Genomic DNA, 15,440 nt, shown 5'->3' with positions numbered 1-15,440 from the left:
ACAGATTCACAGATAGGTGTTGAAATTAGAAAAAGTTTTATGACTACTCACTTAGGGTTAAATAATCATCCACAATAAACCTACACAACAAATATAGTAGTCACAAAAAAGTACAGGGATAACATTTATCCAGGCAAAAAAAGAGATAATTATATTGACAATAGACATATGGCTGATAGGTATTTGATTTTTCCTCCATACTGTCTTCAATTATAAAGAGTTAAATATTGTCATACACAATTATAAACTAATCAAACCACAATTAACTGGTGTGAGGTGGCGTACCCTAAAATATACAATACAAAAATGCAACTGTCAAACAAAATTATAAATGGAATGTAAAACTGATTGGACACCATCAAGTAGATCAATATATTCACAAAAGGAATCTTAGAAGACTATAGGGAAAAAGTAATATAGAGGTTACTTGGAGATAAAAATGTCAAACAACTTCCCAAATTTTGATGCAATAAAAAAAATTCTTAGCACTAATTATTGATTCTAAATTACTTTACTTCAAAAAGAGGATACGAATAAATGCTTTCCAAAATAAAAGGTGAGGGTGTTCATTATTACTACCATAGTCCTACAAAACATGCTACATGGTGGACAGACACAGTAGCTCATGCCTGTAATTCTACAGCTTTAGGTGACCACGGCAGTGAGATCACTTGAGACCAGGAGTTCAAGATCAGACTTAGCAACACAGTGAAACTGCATATTAAAAAAAGAAATGCTAAAATGAGTCAATTTGCTGAAAAATAAAATGATACTAAACAGTATTATAAAACCTCATACAAATTTAAAGCTCTCTACTAAGTGTAAATATAAAGACATATAGAATTCTTTACTATCATAATGATGGTGCATAAAACTCTTAAGGTTGTATAGAATACAATAAACAAAATATAAATCTGCATAAATCTGTTACTAGGTACACAATATAAAATAATTTTAATATCAACACTGGAAAATACATACAGAAGTATAGTTTTTGTATTCAGTTGAAGTTGTTATGAGATTAAAATATATTATTGTAACTTTAAGATGTAATCTCCATATTTTAAGATTACAAAATATTCATTAAAAATATGCAAAACAAAATTAAAAAATCAAAACCACTGCAAAATAAAAATAAAAATTAAGGCAGCAAAACAGGAAATGAGAAAACATATCTACAAAAAAATACGTAAAACAGTGATAATAAAACTGGTAACAGTGACTCCATTTTTTAAGCAATTATTTAAAATATAAATTAAACCACTTAATAAAAAGAAATGTAATCTCAGGACTTTGGAAGTAGGACATGGACCGAACATTTGATCCCCACAGTCCAAGACTAGCCTGAGCAACAAGAAAAAATCCTGTCTCTACAAAAAATACCAAAACGGAACAAAAAAACTGGCTGCTTGTGATGGCATATACTTGTAACCCAGCTACTTCAGAGACTGAAATGAGAGGTCATAAAAGTTTCAGAGATTGAGGCTGCAGTGAGCCATGATCACACCACTGTAAACCAGTCTGGTTGACAGAGTGATACCCTATCTCAAAAATAAATGAACAAATAAATTAATTAAATTATAAAAAGAAATAGGAATAAATGCCTGAGTGTTTAAAAAAATGCATACAATATGGTGCCTACAAGAGACTTATTTTAGCATTGAGTCAAACAGGCTGAAAGTAACAGTGGAAAAAATTTATATTTCATGCGAATAGTAAGCACAATTTGTTTAGGTGGTCATAATTATATTAGACATTATATGCTTTAAGTGAAGTACTAGCATGAGACAAAGACATATAATGGCAAAATGGGTCAAGTTACCAGGAATCTAAAACTATTACATTTATCTATCTATATGTAACATCAGGGCTTTAAAATATATTAAGCAAATGTTAAGTGAAGAAAAAACTACATAGGAACATAATAATTGTAGACATCAAGATCTCATTTTCAATAATTAGAACATTCAGATGAAAATTCAGTAAGAAAACAGAAAACTCAGACAACATTATAGACTGTATGAATTACTTTGCATATAGAGGAACACCTGAAAGTGGATCATTTATAAAGAAAAAAGAGTTTACTTGGCTGTCAACTAAGCAGACTGTACAAGAAGTGTGTGCCAGCATCAGCTTTGGTGAGGATCTCAGGAAGCTAACAATAATGCTAGCAGGCAAAGAATAACTGGATATATCACATGATAAGAGACTGAGCAAGTGTGAGTGAAGTAGCCATGTTCTTTTAAGGAAACAGCTCTCACTTGAATCAATGAAGTGCAAACTTATCGATTACCAAAAGGATGGGGTCAAGCCATTCATGAGGAATTTACCCCTATGACCACGACCCAAACAGCTCTCACCAGGTTCCACGTCCAACATTGAGGATTATAATGCAGCATGAAGTCTGGAGAACATGGACATCCATACCATATCATAGACCATGTAGGCTTAACAGACATGTACAAAACTTTCCAGTCAAAAGCAAGAGAATACACAATATTCTTATTTGCACCTGGTATATTCTGTTAGGACATGTAACGAGTCTTATTACATTTAAGAATACTGGTTAAGTGCAGCTGTAGTCCCAGCTACTTGGGAAACAGGTGGGAAGGATCACTTGAGCCCAGGAAGCTGAGGCTGCAGTAAGTCAAAATCATGCCATTGCACTCTGACCTGGGCAACAGAGGAAAATGTGTCTCAAAACAACAACAACAAATAAACTTAAGGAGACTGTATTAGTCTGTTTTTACACTGCTGATAAAGACCTACCATGAACAGGGAAGAAAAAAAAGGTTTAATTGGACTTACAGTTCCAAATGGCTGGAAAAGCCTCAGAATCATGGCAGGAGATGAAAGGTACTTCTTACATGGTGGCAGCAAGAGAAAATGAGGAAGATGCAAAAGCAGAAGCTCTTGATAAAACCATCAGATCTTCTGAGACTTAAACACTACCACGAGAACAGTACAAGGGAAACTGCCCCCATGATTAAAATTATCTCCCACCAGGTACTACCCACAACATGTGGAAATTATGGGAGTACAATTCAAGATGAGATCTGGATGGGGACAGAGAGTCAAACCATATCAAAGACCAAAATAACACACGTGTGTTTTCTGACTAAAACTGAATGAAACTAGAAATAGCAAAAGTAAAACTGGCAAATCAAAAAACATACGAAATTAAAACACACTCTTCAACATATTCTTGCTCAATAGTCAAAAACTTAACTTTTTAAAGATGTTAATGTAACCTACAGTGATATACAAATTCAGTATAATCCCTATAAATATCCCAATAGCAGCTTTTTACAACACTTTTGGTTGAAATTTTAAAATTTGATTATGAACTATAGCCAAATAAATACCCATGAAAAAGAACAAAGAGACATTATACTTCCTGAGTTCAAAACATATGAAAAGCTACAATAACAAAAACAATATGGTACTGACACAAAGACAGATAAACAGATGAAAGAACAGAATAGCGAGCCCAGAAATAAACCCTTCTGTATATGATCAAATAATCTTCCACGATGTTGCCATGACACACCATAAAGATAAATAATATTTTATCAAATCTGATTAATAATTTGATTTTATAGTCAAAATATAATGTTGAAAACTGGAAATCTACACTAATAAAATAAAGTTGGATCATTTTCTTAAGCCATATAAAAACAAGAGTTTAAATAAAATACTCAGACATAATAAAATAATAAATCTCTTAGAAACAAAATAAGGGAAAGACATGACTTTGCTCTTGGCACCATTTTCTTAGATACGACATTAAATGCTTGAGCAACAAAGAAAAGAACAGAAACACTTAACTACACTACAATATTTCTGTACATCAAAGAAAACATTCAATAGAGTGATGATGCCTTTTAGGAAATGGGTGAAAATATTAACATGTGATAGGAATTAATATTCAGAATATATAAACAACTCTTAACATTTAAAAATACAGTTGAATAATTGGATTTAGAAATGGACACATAACTAAACTTTAGAAAGAAGCATTTGAAAGGACATACAAAATTACTAATTTGTAGAGAAATGCATAAAAATTACAATGAAAACCAAAATCACCTCACACCAATTAGAATGGCCATTACAAATCTTTTAAAAGAAGCAAATCCATTGATGATGCAATGTGAATGAAACCCATGTTGATTGTTGGTGGAAAACAAAAATACAGCCATCACTGTAAAATGTTAGGTTTCTCAAATAATTAAACATGGAAGTATCATCAAATACAGCAATCTCAATTATGAATCTATATCCAAAGTATGCAACTCAAGACCTGGAAAATATATTTGACCATCTATGTTTATTGTACCAGTATTCACAAAGCCAAAAGGCTGAAGCAACTCAAAAGTTCTTTCACTTACAAACACAAAAAAGTATAACATACACATACAGTGGAATATTATTTAGCCTAAAAAAAAATCTTGTCACATTTTAAGATAAACCTTGAGAATATTATATTACCTAAAATAAGCCAGTAACAAAACAATGAATACTATATGATACCCCTTACATGAGAGATGTTAAGCAGTCACATTCATAAAAACAAAGTAGAAGAATGTTTCTCAAGGGCTGAAGAAAGGGTAAAGTGGGCAGTTGTTACTTAGTGGGTATTGAGTTTTAGTTTTACAAATGTAAAATTTCCTTTTTGCAGAACAATGTGAAAAACTTAACATGCCTGAAGTGTATAGCTTTTTTTCTTAAGACAGGATAAGGCGGGAACGGTGGCTCATGCCTGTAATCCCGGCACTTTGGGAGGTTGAGGGGGGTGGATCACCTGAGGTCAGGCGTTCAAGACCAGCATGGCAACATGGTGAAACCCCGTCTCTACTAAAAATACAAAATTAGCCAGGCGTGGTGTCACATGCCTGTAATCCCAGCTACTTGGGAGGCTGAGGCAGGAGAATCACTTGATCTCAGGAGGCGGAGGTTGTGGTGAGCCGAGATCATGGCATTGCATTCCACCCTGGGCAACAAGAGTGAAACTGTGGCTCAAAAAAAAAAAAAAGAAAAGAAAAAAAAACCACACAGGGTATTACTCTGGCATCCAATATGTAGTGTAGTGGCACAATTATGGCTCACTGTAGCCTAAACTCCCAGGTTCAGGTAATGCAGTCCCATCAATCTCCCAAGTTGCTGGGACCACAGGGGCACACCATCATGCGTGGCTATTTTTAAATTTTTTGTAGAGAGGGGGTCTTTATATGTTCCCCAGGCTGGTCTCAATCTTTTGGGCTCAAGCACTTAGATCAAATACTTTGAAAGTATTAAAGCTATGATGCCTTTTAGTTCATGGCTATCACTCTAGTGGAATGGTTAGCATAGGGAAGTGTGGTTTCATAAAGCTCATAGTAGGCCATTGCCTCTGGAAGAAAAACATAAACCTAAGGTCAGAGACATCTGACACTCTAAGACTGGATCCCAAATGGGACACCACAGGGGTTCCTCTGGACCTCAACCTCTCTGAAGGGAACACCCCTGGCAGAAATTCTGAGGTCTAGTACTAAACCCTCCCTAGAATTTCGTCTCACATTTGCCATACCATTTGGCCCCCAACATTGTATGGAATCTGGAGTTTACCACTGAATGGGAAAGTGGAAGGGCATTGCATATATACAGGCTTTTGTGCTGTGGTTCTAAGCAGATGGCCTAGTTAACATGTGATGCTCTCCTTTGGTGCTGTTTGGTCCCAGTGTTCTTTAGAGTCTGCAGAGCTTCGGCCTTTAAAAATTAAACTGCCATGGAAACTGCTTTACCCAAAATTTTGGTTCACAGCCTTTATTGGATTATTTACTGGGACAAACAAAATAAAACCAGTGAACTTGTATTGCCACGTCATGGCTAGGGTTCCAAGCTATTAGATCTTCATTTGTGTGTATACATGTCTAGATGTGTCTCTTTGGACACTTACTGTTACATGTTGTGTCTACCAAATTAGCTTGCAAGTAAGAGCACTCAAGTAATAAGTGTAAGCAATTTTCAAATACATATGAATTAAGTATAACTTAAGCTAGCTTTAAAATTATTGGTAAAAATAGAAATGTCTTCAAAATGTAGATATATATTCTAAATTATGCAAGCCAGAAACTAGGTTGGCTAAATGCTTTAAGGTCATGGACTGCTTCTTTGGATTTTTAAAGTTGTTCGAATTTCATGCTTTACAGGTTTTTAAGGGCTGGGGATAAATGTCATGCCCCTAGCTATGCCAGAAACAGACCTGATCTGCACCTAAGTACGTAACTAAAATAACTTACCAAATATTTCACCAAAATTAATCATTGCTAACAGTTGCCATTATAACATGTAATTGAGAACACTGAAAAGAGATTTACAAGGAAGGTGCATAAGGAAAGTGAAATACGTCTTTAGTGAAATAATATAAGGCGTGAAAATGCAAATTTTTGCCTAGTTTAGAGGGTTAAAGGATTGTTTTAAATAAGATACAACTAAAGGTTCAAACAAGTTATGGAAAGTTGTTAAAAATTGTAAAGAGATTCTGTATGTGAACATATTGACTAAATTCAAAAGGGTATTATTTGGTTTTTCCATAAATTGAACATTGGAATAAAAGCACAACAAGGGTGTCTTGAGGCACTGACCTACCCTTTAACACAAATTTGTAAAGGGTTATAAAAGGTTTTTAAGAATTGTACCTCAGAGTCAAACTTGTTAAGATTGAATAAAATTATCTATAAGGTTTAATTTAAAAAGTTGAGGTTGACAATAATAGACTAATGCAAGTGTGAAATTTGGCTTTCTTTCTCTTGAAAAAGATTTTTCTTTGACTTTTGAATAAACTCTCAAAAAAAGAAGGGAAAGACAAGAAATGGACTGTTCGAAAAACTAGGTCTTCCCTCTTGACGAGTAAAGGCTTTTGCTTTACAACAAACAAACAAACAAAATACAACACTTTGAGTCATTTAAACAGATGACTTAAGGTAACCTGAACTTCTATTAAGTGTTTTGAGCCCTTAGAGCTTCAAAATTGTCTTTTCTAACCCCTAGCTTTTTGATGCTACAGAGGGCCCCTGGGACATCCAAGAGAGAGGTAAACAGGATTATTTGACATGTTTACTTACATAGGATTGATCAGGTGGCGTTTGATTTTCAGGTTATATTTTAGTGAAAAATGTTAATGTGTGTTCCAAAAACTGTATGGGATTCCTAAAGTTCTGATGTCTGAGTTTGTGTTATCAATTATAATCAAAGTTATGTGTTAGGTTATCAAAAATCACAAAGGTGACTAAATTTCTTTTGTCAATCATGTCTTTCACTGTGACTATCCCAGGACATTCTAACATTCATAGATATTTGTTGTTTTGATCCTCCTCAAAGAATGGATTATAACCCTTGAGTGCAAGTTTCTGCTAACTTTGGAGATTGCGAATAGGAGTTGACTGGGTGAACTGAATAGAAGACTAATCTTTCTTGACTTTTTGCTTGGAACACTGCTGATCCTTATGTTTTATTTTTCAAAATCAAGGAAGCTTTTGAGTTATTTGTACCTTTTGACAATTGTGGAAGTGAACCAACCAATGATCTCTGACTATAGCTCAGAAAAAATAAGAGATGGGCTGTCAAACTTCAAATGTCAAACTTCAAATGAGGTATACAAATAGAGCCTCAGTAGATAAATCTCTTTTACTGGAAACCCTTGGATAGGCCTTTGAGAGAGAACTATTGTTTTCCCAAAACAACACCCCATGTCAGTATGAAGCAGTTAATGGTCATCATCCCTAATGCCCCTATTCTAATGGCAGTTAGATGTACCTCTTCAGAGGGGGGACTGATGGAAGTAGCTGCTGCCATTACGCTGGCTGCAGCAGAGAGGCACAGCTGGGGTTGCACACTCTATGGAGCTGGTAAGATGCCACCTCTTCTGAGTTAGAGCAGGAACTCCCTGGGTGCTGCTGAAGACTCAGGCTTTCTGCTCTACAAAGCAGGCAGGAGCCCCGCCCTCCTAGGTGGGGCTGCAGCCACCCAAACTATGGCTGTGAATCTGATCCTCCTTGTGCTCGTGGTGGTGGGGGCGGGGGGGAACAGGATCAGGCAGGAAAAGCCAAGATCTGGCCTCCTGGGTGCAGCTGCAGCCACCTGACCCATGGCTGCAGACCTGGGCCTCCTGCTCCACAAGGACAAGCAAGAGCTCTGCCCTTTTCAAGTTGCTGGGGTCGGAGCTCCCTGGGAACAGCTGCAGCTGCCCTCCCACGTAGAAGACTGGGCATCACTGCTGCCTACATCGTTGGGGTCCTGGGAAGACCCTCCCCCATTTCTGCTGGCTTGGAGGTGTCTGCTCCTGCTGCCTCTCTTCTCTCCCGGCACCCATGCACTGGGAGCTCAGAGCAGGGTTGGAGCCAAGCCCTGGAGCCATATAAATGGCAGCTGGAGGAAGACAGTTTCCTTGGCAGAAAAGGAGTCCCTTGTAGAGCCCAACCTTCAGGGACCCGCAGACCAAAGTGGGGACTTCTGGTGCCTCCTCCAGGCCTGACCAGGGCCACCCAAGGACAAACTGGAATGTACTTTCTCCTCTCTGAGCTCCAGAAAAGCCCCAGGCTCAGCCAGAGAGGGCAGAGGACACAGAAACAATGGGATGACCAGCCACAGAGAGGAGCCACCTTCTCTGCCCAGCAGCTTCAGAGACCCGCAGAGACCTCAGAACGACCTGCCTGCACAGAGAATCCACCCTTTCCAGGGCCTCTTCTCTGCTGAGAGCTGAACACTCGATGGGATGACCTGCTTACAGAAAGGAGCAGGTGGGTCTCCTCTGAGCTGTTCTAACACTAAATGAAGATTCTCTTTCTTTTCTTCACCCTTCACTTGTCTGCATACCTTATCCTTCCTGGACGCAGGACAAGAACTCGGGCAAAGGTGCCACTAGCCACAGAGGTTTCCAGGAAGAAAATTGACACCTCAAAGATTCTGTAATACTAATTATTTCATTTACTTCAGGCACAACATGTAAATTCTAACATATTGTCCAAAAAAAATCTAATATTGCAGGCAAATTTGAAATAGGAAACAGAAAGTAGAAATGTATAGAGATAGTGACATCAGTAAGATGGAAAAAGAAAAGGTGCTCTATTTTCTTATTCCCCCACAGCAAGAAAATTTGTCAGCCATCCCTGACAAAAATGTCTATATAATAGAGCCAGACATCATGGCTCACACCTGTAATGACAGCTACATGGTATATTGAGGTTGGAGAATTTTTGCAGGAAAGGATTTGAAGACCAGGCTGGGTTATGTGGCAAGACCCCATCTCAAAAATAACTGCCTTTAATAGAGCTTTGAGATTCAGGAAGGAAGTTGTGAAACTCTCCTAAAGCCCAAGATTGAGGAGTATTCTTTTCAGAAGGCAGGCCCCTCATTAAGGTGGCAAACTACAGTACCTCTGTTCCTGGCTAACGACCAGGAAATAGTTCGCCCAACTTGGTCTCACTGAGAATTGTGAACTTACTCTGTAACCATCCCAAACTCCTCCTAGCCACAGTCTGGGAGAGGTTCTGGCCTTCCGGAGGTCTAGAGGAATATACAAATTAATAGCCATGCAGACAGGTCTGCAGACCTTGGCCTTTACTATGATCTCTGAAGCAGTTCCATGACTCAGTTTCAGCTTCCTGGACCACAGTTCATGGCCAGTTAAGCCTACATAGAAACCCGCACAGTGACCTAGGAAAATCCTCTTTGGTATTCAGTGAAAGCCATACTCATCCACATCCTGATACAAGGCCTACCATATACAGACCCAACTGCAGAAACCCCACTTAGTGTCTGTTCTAAAGATCAAAGTCCTGAAGGCTATTAAGTCTGCCTAAAAGTAAAATGGAAATTATAACTACCCAAGCTCCTTGTAACAAGCCAACTAAAGGTGGACCCTAGTGTAGACTCATAAGTCTTGTGACAAACCAAACTATAATCCTTCTCCACTACAAACCCAGAGAGCATCCCATCACCCTGGGGTCCCAACAAAAAAAAAAAAAACGATCTTTACCTTCTGAAACCAGTTTATGAAAACTTAGAGAGGTGTTTGCTCCTTCAAATTCAGACACCCATGTAAAACTATATTGTGCCCATTGTCAATGCTTCTATTTTAACATAGCACTGAAAGTATGTGGCAGAAAAGTAGTCAAAAAGTTTTCAAAAGCCATTGAAGATTGAAGACAAATAAGTAAAAAGTTGCTGTTTCTAGATCATATTATCTTATACATAAAAAACTAGAAACACTACATTAAAACCTGTCTAAACTAATAAATATACTCAGTAGACTAGAAAAATAAAATTAAGTTACAAGCATAAGTTATGGTTCCATACACTTAAAACAAACTCTTTGATATAACAGAAAAACAATCTATTTAGAAGAACATTAAAATAAATTTCTGATAACAAATTCAACCAGATGTAAAAAAATCTTCACAATGAAAGATATAAGATATCAATGAAAGAAATTAAAGACACAAATAAATTTGAAAATTTTTATTTCCATGGATTCAAAGAAAAATTTTTTTTTTTTTTTTTTTGAGATGGAGTCTTGCTCTGTCGCCCAGGCTGGAATGCAGTGGCGTGATCTCTGCTCACTGCAAGCTCCTTTTTTGTATTTTTAGTAGAGATGGGGTTTCACTGTGTTAGCCAGAATGGTCTCGATCTCCTGACCTCGTGATCCACCCGCCTCAGCCTCCCAAAGTGCTGGGATTACAGGCGTGAGCTACCGCACCCAGCCAAGGATAAATATTTGTAAAGTGCCATATTATCCAAAGTAATCTATAAATTCAATAAACTTATCAAAATTTCACTGGTATTTTTCTCACATTAATGAAAAATACCATTCTAAAATGTACATGAAACTACAATAAACTTTGAATAACCAAAGCAACCTTAAGGAAAAAGAACAGAGCAGAAGGACATCATACTTTATAATTTCAAACTGTATTTCAAGAGTATAGTAATAAAAACTGGATGGACTGTGTGGAAAAATGAACAACAAAAAAATAGAACATAAACCACTACTCACCTGTTTTGGACATAATGCTAAAAGAGAATTTAAAATAATAGTTTAACATAGCAGTTTCTCAAAATTATGCAGACATTTGTGTGTCCCCCAAAACAACGGAAAAGTGGCCAGATTTTGCAGTCTCTTATACTTCATGAAGAGGACTTTGGCTCTCATTGTAAACTTGAAGGAAGATCACCAAAGAGAAAGTCGAATCTTTAGAAAATTTAAAAACGTAAGACAGAAGGTGTCCTTGTGTGACAGTAAAATTAAAAAATCCTCAGGCATCCCAGAAACTCTTTCCTTTGGAACACAGCTTCCCAAATCACATTTTAAGCACTGACTTTCTCTTTGACTTTTGGACCTCTCTTCTGTTGCATTCATTCTCACATACCTAGGGGTTTGGCTACAGTCTCATGTCTCTTCATATTCCAAGGCTCTTTTCCTTGCTCCAGATAGGTGATCAGGTCCGGCTTAGAGAAAGCAATACCTGTTTTATTAAAAACAAATAACATGAATATTGCTCATATTCTTCAATTCTCAAGCTAGTAATCTGCTCAGTAAAGATGATGTAATAGAATATTCTAGTAAATTAATCCCAAAATAGTAATTTATAACAGAAATTTCTAAATCTTTAGAAAATATTTTAAATTTGTATGTTCTTAATTTCACTACCCAATACTACTGAATCAAAAACTGGTGGTGGAAGGCCGGGCACAGTGGCTCACACCTATAATCCCAGCACTATGGGAGGCCGAGGCAGGCACATCACCTGAGGTCACGAGTTAGAGACCAGCCGGGGAAAAACAGTGAAATCCCATTTCTACTAAAAATACAAAAGTAGCTGGGTGTTGTGGTGTGCGCCTGTAATCCCAGCTACTCAGGAGGCTAAAGCAGGAGAATTGCTTGAACCCAGGAGGTGGAGGCTGGAGTGAGCCAAGCTTGCACCACTGCACTGCAGCATGGGGACAGCGCAAGATTCTGTCTCAAAAAAAAAAACAAAAAACAAACAAAAAAAAAACTGGTGGATTTTAAGGTGGAGGAAACAATATTTTATGCCACCAACCTTCAGGCATTACCAATAATCTAGAGTGAAAAACACAGATCAGCTCAGGAATGCGGAAAATTCAGATCAAGATGAAACGTCTTGAAGATATTCCTCTCTACACAGACAAATCCCCAAAATTTATTTCAAAACAGGAATCTGAAACTCATTTATACAAAGCAAAAACTACCAAAAAAATTCTACACAAAAAAAAATAAATAAAACCTTTAGAATATATTATGAAATGTGTATTGAAGTTATTCTCACCGAGAAACACCAGGTTTCTGTAGTTCTCTAGCATCACATCTCTATATAAATTCTGTTGTGCAGTGTCCAGGCATTGCCACTCTTTCAGAGAAAATTCTATGGCCACATCCATAAATGTCAATGGTCCCTGAAAACACACACACACACATATTTACCAAGTGGCCATGGGCAGAATTTTTAATTTGACTCAAGATGAAATGAGAGAGTAAAGAGAAGTGCTTCTAACTTATAAGAATGAATGCAATCCATAAAGTAATTCTCAACACAGAAATATTTTCTAATATATTCTCTAACTCTGTGTAAACAGAGAGGCATAATCCACAACATCAATGTATATATTATAGTTTTCTGGATTATAACGTAAAAAATTCAGGCATAAACATAAACATACATTTTTGAGTGCTGTATTTACACCACACAAAATGAGCTGTGTATATTTTTCAGATGGAAAAGACATGTTGAGTTAGAAGGCACCTCTCAAATTTCAATGTATATAATGAACTGGAGATCTTGTGTTGCAGATTATTTTTGTCAGAAGATTTGGAATAAAGTCTGAGTTTCTGAATTTCTAACAAGTTCACCAGTAATGTAACTGTGTTTGGCCTAATAAGAATATTCTGTCAAATATCCAGTAAATGAAAGAACCTGTGTTTTTCCCAGTTTTGCTGGCCCATAAACACAAGTAAAGAGATTTCTGCAAATTGGCCATGTAATCCTAATTAGAAGCCTAGGCTGATAACCACTTAGCTAAGAATTACCTTACATGTTTGAATGACCTTATAAATCTCTTGGTAATTTTGGCCCCACTCTAGATAATGCAATTCTGAAGGTTTGCAAACAGTACATAAATGTGTGTTTTAAACAAGTCCACTGTCAATGCTGATGGTGCTCCCCCTGGGCTCATCATTAGATTAGTTAGAGAAAGCGGGTACAGCACAGAATCCCTCACACTCAACACTCTTGTCACAACACAAATAATTTTGGTACAAATGAAGACAACCAATCTCCATCCTACAATATCATGTTCTTTGTTGGCTCTTTAAAGTTTACAGAGAAAATAGGAGGCAGCAATGTCTGAATAAGTCTGCATTTGGAAAACAACATGTACACACGTACTGATGCAATGTTTACTAAGCAAGTACTATGTGATCAAGGGTATGTTACAGAGAACTGTGTTGGGAATAATGTATTATGTGATTTAATCTTCGTTAACACCCTGGGATTTAGTACTAAGTGTCTAATAATTTCCATTATTAAGATAAAGGGCCCACCATTTTTATTTACTTTTGTTTCTCAGTCATTGGTTGTTAAAAAATGTATAGAGTAAAAGCTAAATATAGACAGATGAGAGGGATACGGAAAGGAGGAGGTTAATGTAGTTCAGTGAAATTTTTACTGTATTTATATTTACTTTCTTGTGACTTGTGGAGCAACTACTGGATCTGAAGGCATAGAAAACACGTTGCTAAATGGAATGGCTCCACAAGCACTGGTTTTAATAGAAACTTCAAAAATTAAGACCTTAAAATGCATACTTGATTTTTTCCATTTATCTCCTTCTGGGTTTCAGGAAATTGTGCATAACAGTTCTAGAAAGGTAGTAGGATTCACCACCCAAAACTCTGATTGACTTTTCCCTAATCAGTTCCGTGAGGCAAGACTCCATGGTGGGGCCAGACCTAAATGAAGCCCCCAAACAAGGTGACTCTGAACAGAACTGGATCAGGGAGAGAACCCTATGTAGAATTCTGCTCTCTATGCCTCCAGGGGTATTTCCAGTTCTATTTTTCCTAAGTTTACCTGAGAGAAACTTAAATGCCAGAGTTTGTGTAATTTTAATCTTTTTTCACCACTGCCCTGTCAATTTTATAACATAAACTAATAAGTAATTTAAACAAATCTCTTAAAGTTTTCTAGGGTAATTTTATTAGAAGATAAATATGTATTCTTAGCAAGGTAATAGAAATACAAAGAGTAATAACAAATCTTCTGTCCCTAAGTATCTCTTAAGATGATATCAGAAGTCACAAAAATATAAGGTGGCCCAAGCAAAGCCTAAGGTTTTTTGCACACATCTATTCATTGTACCAACCATATGATGCTTAATTCAACAATGTATCTAGTTGCTAGTCCAGACTGAAAGTTCCTGGATGGTAAGAACCATGACTGCTTCAACTAGTTTTTGAATGGCCATAAAAAATTTTAAAAATTACTTTATCTGTTTAGTCTCCAGACCTCGTTTTTCACCCAAGGGCCAGGAAACTGGAGAAACTCTCATCTGGCTACCAACCAAAGACCTATTTTGTATGAAGGGAGGAACAAACACAGGCTGACTCATTTCTCTTATACTGAGAGTTAGCAGAATTAACCACTCTTGTCTGACTGACACAGTTCTGCTCTGGACATCCTCAAATTGCTCAGCGACACCCAGCTGATTGTGAGAGGACTTCCAGTGAGCCTGGGCTGATGGCCCAATGGTAAGCCAGGCAGGAGAAACTCAGGCTGATTCTAAATAGAAAATGGAACTGCCCTGGTGGAGCTCCAGAACCTGGATCACTTGTCCTGACTAGCTAGCTCTTGGGTAAGAGGAAGGAGAATACTGTACTCCAGAATCACATTTTACAGGCAGGTGTAGTTGAGATCATGCTGTGGATACTTTGTGGTCTTGATCTCTCACTCCTAAGATGCTTGTTTACACTTGCAGATTTTGCCTTCAGATTGTTTACACCTGAAGCCTCTCACCTAACTATAGCAGGTCACTGGATAAGATCTGAAAAGTTCAAAGAGCCACACTCTTAAAAAGAAACTTTAAGATGTCAATGTTGACATCTCACAATGCAGAAAATGCCTCTTGTTGGTTTTCTGTACATTTTCAATACAAAGTCTAACCCTGTCTTGTAATCCCAGGCAGGGGCTAGAACTTAGGTGTAGATTCTAGGTGGGATCAACCTGGCTCTACATTCTTGGGTGTTACAGCAAGTAGAGTACAATCAACGGAGAAAGCCCCTCATACGGGCGGCTCTAGCATTCTAAGTGATATGTCTACCTAAAAGGAAAAAGCTGAAGAAACATGAATATAAGTAGACAAGTTTATTTGGGCCAAACATGAGGACT

The 15,440-nt window shown here is 37.2% G+C and overlaps 1 protein-coding gene across 1 annotated transcript in view; it reads right to left on the bottom strand.

Annotated features, from left to right (window-relative positions):
* The window catches only part of LOC716072 (uncharacterized), a 42,668-nt gene that overhangs the window by 9,409 nt on the left and 17,819 nt on the right, over positions 1–15,440 (bottom strand). The window contains exons 2-3 of the mRNA XM_015126042.3: positions 12,327–12,453; positions 11,409–11,504 (exon numbers count right to left, since the gene is read on the bottom strand). Coding sequence (XP_014981528.3) covers positions 11,409–11,504; positions 12,327–12,453 — 223 coding nt within the window. The remainder of the gene's footprint in view (positions 1–11,408; positions 11,505–12,326; positions 12,454–15,440) is intronic.

The sequence above is a fragment of the Macaca mulatta genome, chromosome 20 (assembly GCF_049350105.2).
Source record: "Macaca mulatta isolate MMU2019108-1 chromosome 20, T2T-MMU8v2.0, whole genome shotgun sequence".
Taxonomy (NCBI): domain Eukaryota; kingdom Metazoa; phylum Chordata; class Mammalia; order Primates; family Cercopithecidae; genus Macaca; species Macaca mulatta.
This window is presented reverse-complemented; position numbering and strand designations above follow the sequence as displayed.